General features: G+C 30.8%; 5 protein-coding genes and 1 non-coding gene across 6 annotated transcripts; 2 read left to right on the top strand and 4 right to left on the bottom strand.

The window, feature by feature from the left end:
* Positions 1-427: 427 nt before the first annotated feature.
* CCL1 (TFIIH complex kinase subunit CCL1) lies at positions 428-1,528 on the bottom strand (the record flags this gene model as incomplete). The annotated part of the gene is made up of 1 exon (XM_046078757.1): positions 428-1,528. The coding sequence occupies one exon, from the start codon at positions 1,526-1,528 to the stop codon at positions 428-430; it is 1,101 nt and encodes a 366-aa protein (XP_045936482.1).
* A 551-nt stretch (positions 1,529-2,079) lies between these two features.
* Positions 2,080-3,714, bottom strand: ATP1 (F1F0 ATP synthase subunit alpha; the record flags this gene model as incomplete). Its single annotated transcript, XM_046078758.1, has 1 exon — positions 2,080-3,714. One exon carries the CDS (start codon positions 3,712-3,714, stop codon positions 2,080-2,082), a length of 1,635 nt encoding a protein of 544 aa, XP_045936481.1.
* Positions 3,715-5,202: 1,488 nt separating this feature from the next.
* On the top strand, positions 5,203-8,358 carry ATH1 (alpha,alpha-trehalase ATH1; the record flags this gene model as incomplete). Its single annotated transcript, XM_046078759.1, has 1 exon — positions 5,203-8,358. One exon carries the CDS (start codon positions 5,203-5,205, stop codon positions 8,356-8,358), a length of 3,156 nt encoding a protein of 1,051 aa, XP_045936480.1.
* Positions 8,359-8,558: 200 nt separating this feature from the next.
* Positions 8,559-8,631, bottom strand: SCDLUD_000131. Its single transcript has one exon. It is a non-coding gene; the product is annotated as a tRNA-Phe (tRNA).
* Positions 8,632-9,124: 493 nt separating this feature from the next.
* Positions 9,125-9,688, top strand: YOP1 (Yop1p; the record flags this gene model as incomplete). Its single annotated transcript, XM_046078760.1, has 1 exon — positions 9,125-9,688. One exon carries the CDS (start codon positions 9,125-9,127, stop codon positions 9,686-9,688), a length of 564 nt encoding a protein of 187 aa, XP_045936479.1.
* A 333-nt stretch (positions 9,689-10,021) lies between these two features.
* APL4 (AP-1 complex subunit gamma) lies at positions 10,022-12,538 on the bottom strand (the record flags this gene model as incomplete). The annotated part of the gene is made up of 1 exon (XM_046078761.1): positions 10,022-12,538. One exon carries the CDS (start codon positions 12,536-12,538, stop codon positions 10,022-10,024), a length of 2,517 nt encoding a protein of 838 aa, XP_045936478.1.
* Between the last annotated feature and the right edge of the window lie 1,118 nt (positions 12,539-13,656).

Below are 13,656 nucleotides of genomic sequence, written 5' to 3'. Positions count from 1 at the left end.
TTAAATTTTAACGGAACAAATTATTGTTTAAATATGCTCTGATATTATAATTTACTCTGTAGACAAGAAAAGAGGAAAATAAAAAAATAAAAATAAAAATAAAAATAAAAGTAAAAGTAAAAATAAAAATAAAAAATAATAAGAAAAGAAAGATTAGAAAAGACGAAGATAACAATTGATGTAAATAGATTATTTTATGTTTATATGTATATGAACTGCGATCCAAAAACAATAAATTTATATTATATGACTCAGCTAAAGAATGTTGAAGCACATAATTTTGTAACTTGATCTATCCTTTTTCCTTTTTGTTTTGTTTTTTTTTTTTTTTTTTTTTTTTTTGGACCTAGAAATGCTTTTTTTCATGCAAAAAAAAAAAAAAAAAAGAAAATGCATTTATATACGTTTTAATGATTATGAAGTGAAATTAGGAACTTTTCTGTTGCTTATCTATAGAGGTGGCATTTTCTTCTTGTTGATCTCTTTTCCGTTTCAGTCTTTTTACCACAACCATTGGATCATCGCAGTAATGAACTTTAGCTGCTATATTAACAGCCACCTCTTTAGAAGGAATATATGAGACGCTCAAATCTTTTTGGCATTCTCTTATAATTTTTACTACTTTTTCATATAAGCCCACACTGTTTGAAGATTCTGCGGTTTTTGGAAATTTCACTTCAAGGTACTTTAAACACAAAGCCTCGTCTTCTGTTAATAAAACTGCCAAGGTAATTTGAGGCGGTGTATAATGATACATAGTCTCTGTTAACAAGGACGCATTTAACATATTTTTGCAATTTTCATAAACTTTGCCTAAGTAGTTCAAATCTACTTTTTTCATCAATACCATCTGAATATCAAGGAAAAACCCATGCAATGCCTTATATGGATGGTGATTCATCAAAGTAAATTTCAAACCTTCTAATAGTCTAAATTCGTGTTTGAGAATGGAATCTTTTGGTTTTTTCACTTTACTCGCAAAAGAATCTATACCAATGAAATAATTTTCTGATTTGCATGCAAAAAATAAACATGTGAAAAACATTTCTTTTGGATGAATTTCCATCACCGACGTTTCTAAATAAAATTTCTTAAAAAAACATACAGCGGTAGCCACTACTTCTGTGGGCAACCTCAATTTATTGCCAAACAATTGTATTTTTTGTGCATATAAAGTGATTAATTGTAACTCTTCCGCAGCATTTACTGGAATAGCTTTATTCCTTATTTCATTGATTTCTTCATTTGAAAGTTGAGAATTATTCTCTGCCAAAAACCTCTCAATTTTTTCCCGTACTAAAGCAGAAACTTTAGAACTTAATTGTTCTCTCTTCTCCTTCAATTGCTCTTTAGTGAATGACCAAATTCTATACTGACTTGAAGATCGAAATAAATCATCATCTGAAATTCTTTTGATAGCAGGTGGTTCGGGCGGCGTAGATACTGTAGGTGTAGGTAAGGGCATTTTTGAGGTGTTGTCAGGAACAGCTTCCTTTTCAGTTGGATTATGAGTAGTGGTATTGATCATTTGTGCATATAGAAATCCAAATTTTATAAAATTGTAATTTAGCGTTTAAATTTTTTTTTTTTTTTTTTCTTTTTTTTAATGATGAGAGATTGCTATGTATTTCGTAAAAACTCTGAATTTAATTAGTACACATTATTTAACTATTTTTTAATTTACGCAAAATAAATAAAAAAAAAAATATTCATCATAAATCCAATTTTTCAAAAAACACATGCAAAACAAAAAAATAAAAAAAAATACGAATAAACACAAATATGAAAATAAAGAATTAATCTTAGATATGATTATTAAGAATATATACTTTGAATACAAACAAGTTGAAAAGTGTAAAGAAAGGAGGGAAAAGTGAAGAGAAAATTTGTTTGTTTTTTTTTTTTTTTTTTTTTTTTTTTTTTAGAAAATATAATATTTTAAAAGGGTTGTTTTTTTCTTCTCTAGTACGTAACAAATGTAATAATAAGACGGAATAATTAAAAACATATAAAAACAAAAGATATATTAAAGAGTATGTCCTGTCATTTCACATCACAAAAACTTTCCTTGTTCTTTCTTTAAAAAGTAGCAACAAAAGATTCGGTGGCAGACTTCAAGTCAGCCAACAATTCCTTGGTCAATTCACCCTTTTCTCTAATGGTGCTTAAAATGTTTTCGTGGTTAGATTTCAAGTAGGCCAAGAAGGTAGTTTCAAATTCACTAATTCTAGACAAATCAATCTTATCCAAATAACCGTTAACACCGGCATAAATTAATGGAACTTGTTCTTCAGCAGCTAATGGAGAGTATTGTTTTTGTTTCAACAATTGAGTTAAACGTTCACCTCTAGCTAAGGTTTGTTTGGTGGAGGCATCCAAATCGGAACCAAATTGAGCGAAAGCAGCAACTTCTCTGTATTGGGCCAAAAATAATTTCAAGGAACCGGCAACTTGTTTCAAAGCTTTGACTTGAGCTGCGGAACCAACACGAGAAACGGACAAACCAACATTGATAGCTGGTCTAATACCCTTGTAAAATAATTCAGCTTCCAAGAAAATTTGACCATCAGTAATGGAAATAACATTGGTTGGAATATAAGCAGAAACATCACCACCTTGGGTTTCAATAATTGGTAAAGCAGTCATAGAACCACCACCATGGGCATCAGACATCTTAGCAGCTCTTTCCAACAATCTAGAATGCAAGTAAAAAACATCACCTGGATAAGCTTCACGACCTGGAGGACGTCTCAATAACAAGGATAATTGACGATAGGCGACAGCTTGTTTGGATAAATCGTCATAGACAATCAAAGAATGTCTACCATTGTCACGGAACCATTCACCGATAGCAGCAGCGGTGAAAGGAGCAATGTATTGTAATGGGGCAGCTTCAGAAGCAGTGGCAGCGACAATAATGGAGTACTTCATAGCATCGTGTTGTTCCAAAGTTTGGACTAATTGAGCAACAGTGGATCTCTTTTGACCAACAGCAACGTAAACACAGTACAATTTTTTCTTTTCATCAGAACCGTTGTTCCATCTCTTTTGATTCAAAATAGTATCTAAGGCAACAGCAGTCTTACCAGTTTGACGATCACCAATAATCAATTCTCTTTGACCTCTACCAATTGGGACTAAAGCATCCACAGCCTTCAAACCTGTTTGGACTGGTTCGTAAACAGATCTTCTTGGCAAAATACCTGGTGCTTTAACTTGAGCTCTGGAACGACCGACAGCCTTAATTGGGCCCTTACCATCAATTGGGTTACCCAAGGCGTCAACAACTCTTCCTAATAAACCGGGACCAATTGGGACATCAACAATCTTACCGGTTCTTTTGACGACTTCACCTTCCTTAACCAAACGATCAGAACCGAACAAGACAATACCAACTTGACCTGGTTCCAAATTTAAGGCCATACCTTTGACACCAGAGGCGAATTCAATCAATTCTTCGGCTTGACAGTTGTTCAAACCAAAAACACGGGCAATACCATCACCAACAGATAAAACTCTACCGGTTTCATTCAAGTTAGCTTCTTCATTTACACCTCTAATTTTTTCTTCCAAGATAGTGGAAACTTCGGTTGGTTGGGGTTTAGTAGAAGCATATCTTCTACCGGCGATTAAAGTGGCTGGTCTAGCAACTCTAACAATGCTAGCAGCAGTAAGGGATCTAACTGCAGAACGTATAGCAGAACGGGACAACATCTTTATAGTCTTTTTATAATTTTACTCTTTAGAGTGTGTGAGTATTTATTTTTATTTTGTATATATGTATGTGAATATAGTAATGCGAACAGGAATATAGTTGAAATAAAAAGAAGGAGAAAAAAGGTTCTCTAAAGACAATTATTACTGTCAAATCAAGAAAATTGGAAGGTAAGTTGTAAGAAGAAGCAAAGGTTAAAAGAAAAAGAAGAAGAAAAAAAAAAAAAAAAAAATTAAAAAAGAACGGGAAACAAGAATATTAAAAACAAAAAGGTGAAGATGGGAATCTATTGGAACCTGTAGATTTATTTAAGAATAAAAAATGATGGAATAAATAAGTATAAATATATATATATATATTTTTTTTTTTTTTTCTTCTTCTTCTTCTTTTCGAGGACCTATGAAATTGTTTAAATTGAATTAAAAATACACATTTCGCATTTGATGAAGAAAGCCAATTGCATTACGTTAATTTCTACACTGCAACAACAGCAAAAAGGAATAAAGGAGAAAGGCAACTATGAAATGTTTTCTTAGCGTATTTCCCACAAAGAGAAAAAATATTTTAAAAAAAAATTTAAAAAAAAATTCTGTGTGCGGATTTCTATTTAAATATATATCTACGCAGTTATCTAAATGGTGTTTACTTAACCAATGTTTTATGCTTGCTATTGATACTTAAATATAATTGGTTCGTCTGAAGTGTTATCCGCGCATGATACTCTAATTTGTTTTTCTTCCGTCCGAGGTTTTTTCGGTTAAATTTTATAATAAAAAAAACAAAAAAGGGGGGGGGGGGGGATAAGACACGGGGGGAATGAGACACGGGGGAATGAGACACGGGGGAATGAGACACGGGGGAATGAGACACGCGGGTGGAGAACATACAGAAAAGTCATATTGGCTCGTTACTTTTTATTTTTGCTTTCAATTTAAAAAAAAATAAAAAAGCTCATTTTTTACGAATATCTGAAATCAAATATACGTATTATAAAGTTTCCGCAAACATACCCCAGCTTCCCTTTTTTTTTCTCTCTAATTACAAGGTGATATTAACTTTGACTAATAACAAGTCAAATTATAGAATATACCTACAAATATATAAAACAAACGATTACTTATAAAAATAATACTTAAACTTCACTCACATCTACTCCCATCGAAGTTAACAACAAGCTACAAAATAGCGTTTGCATTGTCATCGACGGCTAAATGCCTTATACCACAAAATAAAAACAAAGGATATAAATACATTCAAAAATGCAGGGAAAAAAAATAAGACATCCGGTAATTAATACATTAAAATCCAAAAAAGCAGCAAACAACAGATTCTTATTGTATAAGCTTTGTTTTTTAGTAGTGTTTTTATGCGTTGCTACTTTTTGGGTCTATCTGTTTTTTATCAATTGGACGGCAAGTACAAAAAAATTATACAACGTTTTTTTGAGCAATGAAAAAAAAATTTTTAGATCTTCCCCTATAATAAATATGTATCGTCACAAGTCAAAGAAGTGGCTAAACTTTATAACAGGCTCAGAAAAATTTTATTATGATGAGGATGAAATGGTTTTGGGTTCAAATTTAATCACCGAAAACACTTTTTCAAGACAAGCATATGTTAGTAATGGATATATTGGGTCGAGAATTCCTAATTTAGGCTTTGGCTATTCGGAAGATCAGTATAACCCACAAATAGATAAAAATAAAGATCCAAGTGCTTTAATAAATGGTTGGCCTTTAAGGAATAAAAGGTATAGCGGAGCTTTTATTTCCGATTTTTATTGTTTAACAGAGAAATTGACTTCTACAAATTTCCCGGAATTAGATGAGGAGGGATATACAAGTGTACTTTCTGCAATACCACAATGGACAGATGTACAGATATCTTTGAACAGGAATATTGTATTATCTCCAGAAACCGTGAATATAGCAGATATAAAGAATTATGGACAGAATCTATCTATGGCTCATGGAATGGTAACAACCGAATTTGAGTGGTTAAACTTACTAAAAATTAGAACTTCTGTATTGGCACATAAAAAAAATTATCCAATCGGCCTATTAAAGTTTGAAATAAGTTTAGTTGACACTAAGGATAGTGCCCTATCGCCTGTTGCTCTTCAGTTTTCCAACATTTTGAATTTTTCTACTTCACACAGAACTATTTTGAAGGATTATGGCTATAATTCTACCTCAGATTCTATCTATATGGTTGTTGAGCCCAAAAATGTTCCCTATTCGAATGCAGCTATTGTTTCTATGCTGGCCTATGACGAAAACAATATCTTTCCAAAAAATATTGACATAATAAGGACAAATCATTCTATTGAGCAACTTTATGACTTTCAGCTCACGCCTGGGGAAACTTTAACCATTTATAAATACTCTGTTATTCATTCTACCGAATTTACCGAATCTTTAGATAATCTAGCCCTCTCTTTATCACTGGTTCAATCACTCAGCAAAGAGAATAAAAAAAGTAAGGAGGATCTGTACGAAGAATTAGAACTCTCACATGTCAACGCATGGACTGATTTATACAATACTGAAGCCTTTGTAGAAATACCATCAAACAGTTTATTGGAAATGACTGTTAGGTCTTCAATTTATCATTTACTAGCCAACACCAGAAAATACAACATATCGTCTGATAGAGGATTGCCTGTACCGGTTTCCGGTTTGAGTTCTGATTCGTATGGAGGTATGGTCTTTTGGGATGCTGATCTTTGGATGATGCCAGGTATTTTACCGTTTGCACCAGCCATAGCCAAACACATTGTAACTTACAGAAATAGCACTCAGCAACAAGCTAGGTTGAATGCCGCAAAATATAATATGTCAGGTGCACTGTATCCATGGACTTCGGCTAGATTTGCCAATTGTACATCTACGGGACCTTGTGTGGATTACGAATATCACATTAACATAGACATAGTATGGAGTGCATTCATCTTATATTTAAGTGGTGCTGGTGGAAGTGTAGATGGAGGATCTAATGATGAGGAATATTTGAAATATACGCTTTGGCCGATGATGAAATCTGCAGCTGATTTTTTTGAATCTTTTGTGAAATATAATGAAACTTTAGATAAGTATACTACACACAATTTAACCGACCCGGATGAGTTTTCGAATTTTATAGACAATGGTGCTTTCACCAACGGTGGCATTAAATTATTAATGAAGTGGGTTACTGATGTTGGTAACCATTTAGATGAAACAATCAATCCCAAGTGGTTGGATATTCATGATAAAATGTATATTCCCACGCAAAACGGAATAACTTTGGAATACTCGGGCATGAATTCTACTACTGAAACAAAACAAAGTGATGTATTGCTACTAACGTACCCATTAAGTTTTTATCAGGATAATGATTTAGACAATGCAATTAATAATTTATATTATTATTCCCAGCACCAGTCTGCAGATGGACCATCGATGACATATCCGGTTTATGCCGCTGCTGCCAACTATTTGTTGAACCATGGGTGTTCTTCTCAGGGGTATCTATACAAATCCATCATACCATATTTGAGATCTCCCTTTGCGCAATTTAGCGAGCAATCTAACGATACAGCCGAAACTAGACCTGCATTCCCATTCTTGACAGCTAACGGTGGATTCTTACAAAGTGTAGTATTTGGATTGACTGGTTTAAGATATTCTTATGAAATGGACGATAATTTGAAAATTAAAAGGTATTTGGAGTTCAATCCGGTTAGCCTACCTCTTTTGCCCGGTGGATTGGCTATTAGGAATTTCAAATATCTGAGATCTGTATTAGACATAGAGCTTGTTGACAATCTTGCAATCATTAAGCATAAATCAGGTGACAGTGACATATTGGTTAAAGTTCCTAATAGAACTATCATTGATGACCAAAATAATACCACCAAATTCCCCAATAATTTTGATTATGTGGAGCATATATTACCGCCACACAGTTTATTAGAAATACCAGCCTTTGAACCTTTGTTAAATGTGGAGAATAGTGTTTCTGAGTGTGCTTTTGTGGAGAATTTGACGCCTGGTGTGTCTGGGGATGTATCGTTATCAATATTGGATGGCAACAATTACACTCATTGGCAACCGCTAAACAAACAAAGAGCAACTTTATTAATTGATATTGGAACGGGAAATGCAAAAATTTTGGAAAAAGCATATATATTGTGGGGTGAAAGACCAGCAGCCAATATCTCCATTTCCATCTTGCCACATGGTTTAGATATAAAAAAGATTCTGAAAGAGCATGTCAGGCAAAATAATTCAATAATACAAGATGAGTCTATTGTTTTTGTTGAAACTGATTTTGACGTTGATTTTGATATTGATTTTGATATTGAATCTTTAATGCTATGGGAAGATGTCCACCAGAAGGAACGCCCAAATAAACTAATTGATTTGTTTAAACCTTTGGTTACTGATTATAAGATTAAGCCCTCTGAGCCGGTGTTTGAAAATAATAACGATGAAATAAGGATAATTAAAGGTAATGAGACTGAAATTATATTTGACTACGATAATATTGATGACTATGAGAACTATATGACAAGGTTTATACTGGTTTCAGTGGAGGGCACTATAGCTAATGATGATGTTGATGATTATGGAGCCACTATCAGAGAAATTGCGTTAATTTAAAACAATCAAATGAAAAAAAAAAAAAAAAAAAAAAAATTATATATATTGTTAACATATTTTTAAGTCCATTTTTTTTTTTTTTTTTGGTATATAAATTAATAAAATAACCAAGTGTTTTAAAATGGTGTATCTTGATATTTAGTTGAGGATAAAGAAGTAAAAAAAAAATATCACATTATCTATACGATAGCAAAAAGAAATGCGAATTCTGTGGATCGAACACAGGACCTTCAGATCTTCAGTCTGACGCTCTCCCAACTGAGCTAAATCCGCAATAATCATGTAGTGGAATACGGTGTTGTTGGTACCACCAAAAACTATTTGAATCATTTTTCATGTCTGATGTTTATATGTTTGTATATTTATTTTTATTTTTATATTTTTTTTATTTTTTTTATTTTTTTATTTTTTTTATTTTTTCGTTATTCCCGCAATACATAAAAATGAAATACTAAAAAGTTGTGATTAAAATTTTACCGCTTTAACGTTGAAAAATTTTATCAAGATTTTGGTGTTTAAATTATGGCAATTTTTCTTTTTTTGTCTCTTCCTTTTTCATTTTTCCGTTATTTTTATTTTTTTTTTTTTTGTTAACCTTAAAAGTTATATCCTTTTACTACCAAAACTTTCGAATTAACTGGTTGATATTTAATTATTAACACTTTTTATATCGTTCAACAGCTTTAAGTTCTATTTCACAAAGAGTAAAAATTACTGGGACAAACTCAATTTCAAAAAATAATTATCATTGTATACACCAACAACCATGTCTGATTTTTTTAGCACCTTCAAGAGTCAATTACAATCACTAGATACTAAATGTACAGGAAACAAAGTCATGGATACTTTTACGGCCAAAACTGGTTTACCAAGATCATACGGTATTTTGGGTACTTTTGTATTTTATTTATTTTTAATCTTCACCAATGTAGGTGGTGTTGGTCAAATTTTAACGAATTTTATCGGTTTTGTTATTCCAACTTATTACAGTTTAGTCGCTTTGAAAACTAGCACCACTCAAGATGATCACGACTTGTTAATTTATTGGGTTGTTTTTGGCTTTCTTAGTGTCATTGAATTTTGGTCTAAAACCATTTTATATTGGATTCCATTTTATTTCTTCTTTAAAACTGCCTTTTTAATTTATGTTGCTGTCCCACAATTCGGTGGTGCCAAGCTCATTTACAATAATCTCATTGATCCATTAACCAGTAAATATATTAAAATTGCTGAACCAATTCCAAATGAATCTGTCTCTTCTGAAATTAATGAAAAAATTGATGAAGTTGCCTCTTCCACTAAAACCTCCGGTTTTTCGAGACATCATTGAATCAAGGATAAAAATAAAATAAAATAAGATTATATTATTTATTATATTTTTATCACTTTTTCTCTTTTTTTTTTTTTTTTTTTTTTTTTTTTTTTTTGAAAAAAATAATAAACTTTTTATAATTTTTATGTAAATAAGCAAATTTATTATTATTGCTATTATTATGCACATTTTACACACTTGGTATGTTATTTTTTTTTTTGCGTACGTTTAAGAGGCATGGAGTATATCTAAAAGGCTAATGAAAAAGCTGGGGGGTTTTTTTTTTCTAATTTAAATGGGCTGTTGAAATGTTACTTAGCATTCACCCTCATCTGTTTTTATTAATCATAACTACAATTTTTCATCAAATTTATAATCAAATTGAATAGTCTTTTCATTATTGGTCTCATCTAAGAATTGTAATCTAACTCTTAGCTTTAATTTTCCTTCTCCGGTAATTCTTACTTTCTGTTTAACCATTCCGCCATTATTCGATGGTATAATAGTGTCGCTTAAATGACCTAATGTAACTTTTTGATGTTTAGAAACTGCAATGAAAATTTTTAAATTTGTCCCCTTTCTGTTGTTTGTGGCAGTATTTTGAATATAAATATCTAAGTTCGCCTCATTATCAGCAATAGAAGTTATATTCCCATAGATCTTCAAACAATAATCTTTGGAAGTATACAATTCAATTGAAGATGTGGGCAAAGATATACTATTCATATCAGCTGTAGAAGCAGAGGCATTATTAGCTAAAGCACCGGTAGTATCATTAGCGGGGATGTCATCTAATAAGTCTAGCAATAGATCAGTTTGCTGATTTTTATTGTTAAAAGTTTTGTGATTCCCTTTTGAAACACTATCTTCATTATAGGACAGTCCATTACCATTATTTTTAACACCCACTGTTGCAACATTCTTAGAAAAGGCAGGCATAACATCTAAGATACCACGTTTTACATGGGCAGGCTCATTAAATAACACTAAAAATTGATTGGCTTTCATTTGTAAAATTAAATTGGCATCCATCGAATGTGATTTAATCAATTGTCTTAATTTTTCAATATTTTGTTTATCAGCAATCTTAATGGATAATTTCAAACAACTAGTCAAAATGTAGTTAATCATATGCATGTTGGACTGACTATAGAATTCTTGATTCAAAGACGTTAAAAAGGAAACTAACTGATCATCTAAAAATTCATTGTGAATCAAATCACCGTATTCACCACAACACCAACAACTAATCAATTTCCAACCATAATTATTGTCATAATAATAGTAGTAATAATCATCATCCTCTTTTTTATTGTCCTTACCTTTATTGATTAATTTGGACAATAATTCTACAGTTAATTTTTTCTTGGTTTCTGTTTGTTTGAAATTATTAACAATTAATAGAATGTCACTCAATCTATCAAAATATATAAATTTCCCACAGTACTTCAATAATGCAACAATCATGATAAATTGATCGGCTTCAGATAAAAAAGTAGTGTGAGTATTGTTAACAGAATCAAAATATAAATCAAGTAAATTGTCTACGATGTATAACATCAATCCCTTGTCACTTTCGGTTGATTGGCTTAAAAATTTGATCAACTCTGAAATCAACTCGCCAGCATTGGATTTATTAAATATGGCAAAAATTAATTCTAAGCTTCTTCTTTTAATAGAAGGATCCAATTCATACAAACAGCGAACAATAAATTTCTTATGCCTGGTGACCGTTTCAGGTTCGATTGGGACAACTTTTAGTAAAGTGTTTAGGGCAACATATTTGTTATTAGAATCTTTGGAATTCAAAAATTTACCCAAAATGTTTACACCTAAAACTCTTAATGACGGATCTAAATCTAAAATAAATATCGTTTTAACTGTTTCATATTGAACTGAAAACCCTCTATTGTTGGTTTCATTTGTCGTAGCAATATTAGTTAATAAATATTGGAGATCATTTTTCAAAACATCAACATCTAAGTTAGAAGAAAAGAGTAATGTTAATGTTTGCAACAAAGCAACTTGTAAAAAGGGATCAGATACGCCATTAACATCATACTCAGGCTCAAAACTATTTGTATGGCAAGTTTTCAAGATTTCCATTAACTCAGGTATTAAAGGCGTAAAATTTCTTTTGATAGTTTCATCGAAATCTTGAATTTCTTCCTCACTAAACTCTTTCCCAGGTTCTTGTTTCTGCTGTTTTTGTTGTAGCAAACATATTTTCATAAATTGTAAAACTGCCAATAGTACCCCATGAGTACAGTTAGACAAGGTCCTTAACGATCTGTTACGATAATTTTTAATAATTTTACCAATCAGTCCGTCATTAGTGAATTGAATAATAAGCTGAGGAGCCTTCAAAATTATTTCGGAAGCTACAAATAAAGAATGCTTAATTAAGTAAGGCTCATCTAATCTTTTGTTTAAAATGTTTAAAACATCGGGATATAAATCAATGGCCAATTCGGCATTGCACAAATCACCCATGGTAGTCAAAGCTAAAGCAACAATATACTTATTGGAATGTTGTAAGTCGTAATTAATTAAATTAGTTATCAATGTCAATAAATCTGGGTTTTCATTCTTCAATAATAACATCGCAGCTAAATACCCTAATCTTTTGTTAATAAAATTATCAGATGCAATTAAATTAATACACTCTACCTGACCAAAATGAGTTTTTTCACCCAGAATATACAAATATAGCAACTTTTGAATATTCGATCTTCTTTTGGATATTTCCAATTGGTCATTTCTTAGTTGGGTTCTAATTTTGGCAGATTCTTTGGTTATAATTGATCTTTCCTTTGCCAAGGTATTGGCGTTTCTAACATCCTTAATAAATTGTTTTAAGGATCCCATATTATTATGAAGAGTTTTAACTTGTAGTTGTATTAGTTTTTTATTTTATTTTATTTTATTGAATTGAAATTTAATTTAGGAGTGTAATTTATATTTTCAATCGTAAAAAATATGTTGAAAATATTTTTATTATAAAAAGACAGCTATGTTTTGCATTCTGTTTTTTATTTACCAATTTTTTTTTTTATTTAGTCCGAAAATTTCCTATCCGAAGATTTCTTGTCCGTGTACATATTCGAAATTATTTTGAGCACGAAATTTCTATTCTAATATTATAATCTTATCTTTTTTTTTTTTTTTTATCTGTTAAAGGTTCACGAGTAAAGCTTTAAATTTAAAAGGGTAACAAACGTCAAGAGCTACCAGTAAATTACTGAGTCCATTCTATTATAGAATTTTGTATAATTTATATAAATTCCAGTCTTATTACTTTTTCATGATTAATGGGAAACCAAAGTTAAAACACCAAGATTCTTAATTTTTAAATGATTTGAAAGAAGCTTGATACCTTTTGTATTTTAAGGTTATTTAAAGGGAATGTAATGAACCCGTCGTTGATTATATATATATATATATATATATATATATATGTATACAATCCGATCAGGCATACAATGTCAGCTTGGATATTCCAGGAATCGGGTTTTTAATCATTATCTAATCGGATTACTACGCTTATTAAAAGAACGCTCAACTTTTACCTTTTCCGTATTTTTATTCATCAGTTTATTTTTTTATATTTTTTTGTATTTTTTTTGTATTTTTTTGTATTTTTTTGTATTTTTTTGTATTTTTTGAATTTTTGAATTTTTGAATTTTTGAATTTTTGAATTTTTTCGTATTTTTATTTTGAATTTTTTCGCTTTCCCTTCTTTTGCGCAGTATTTTATTAATACCAGTAAAAACTTTCTTTGCCCCTTTTTAAAATTTAAATCCCAAAAGATTATCGTTATGTACAAGCATCAATTATTTTGAAGAAATATATATTTGTTATTTATTCAGATAATATATATATATATATATATATAGCAACATTAATTGATTTAAGTGAACTAAAAGAAAAGGGAAAAAGAGATCAAATTATACACATTTTATTGGTAACCCTTTGCATATAAAAA

This window comes from Saccharomycodes ludwigii, chromosome I (genome assembly GCF_020623625.1).
Source record: "Saccharomycodes ludwigii strain NBRC 1722 chromosome I, whole genome shotgun sequence".
In the NCBI taxonomy this organism is placed as follows: domain Eukaryota; kingdom Fungi; phylum Ascomycota; class Saccharomycetes; order Saccharomycodales; family Saccharomycodaceae; genus Saccharomycodes; species Saccharomycodes ludwigii.
The sequence above is the reverse complement of the archived record's forward strand: the minus strand, read 5'-3'. Positions and strand labels throughout refer to the sequence as shown.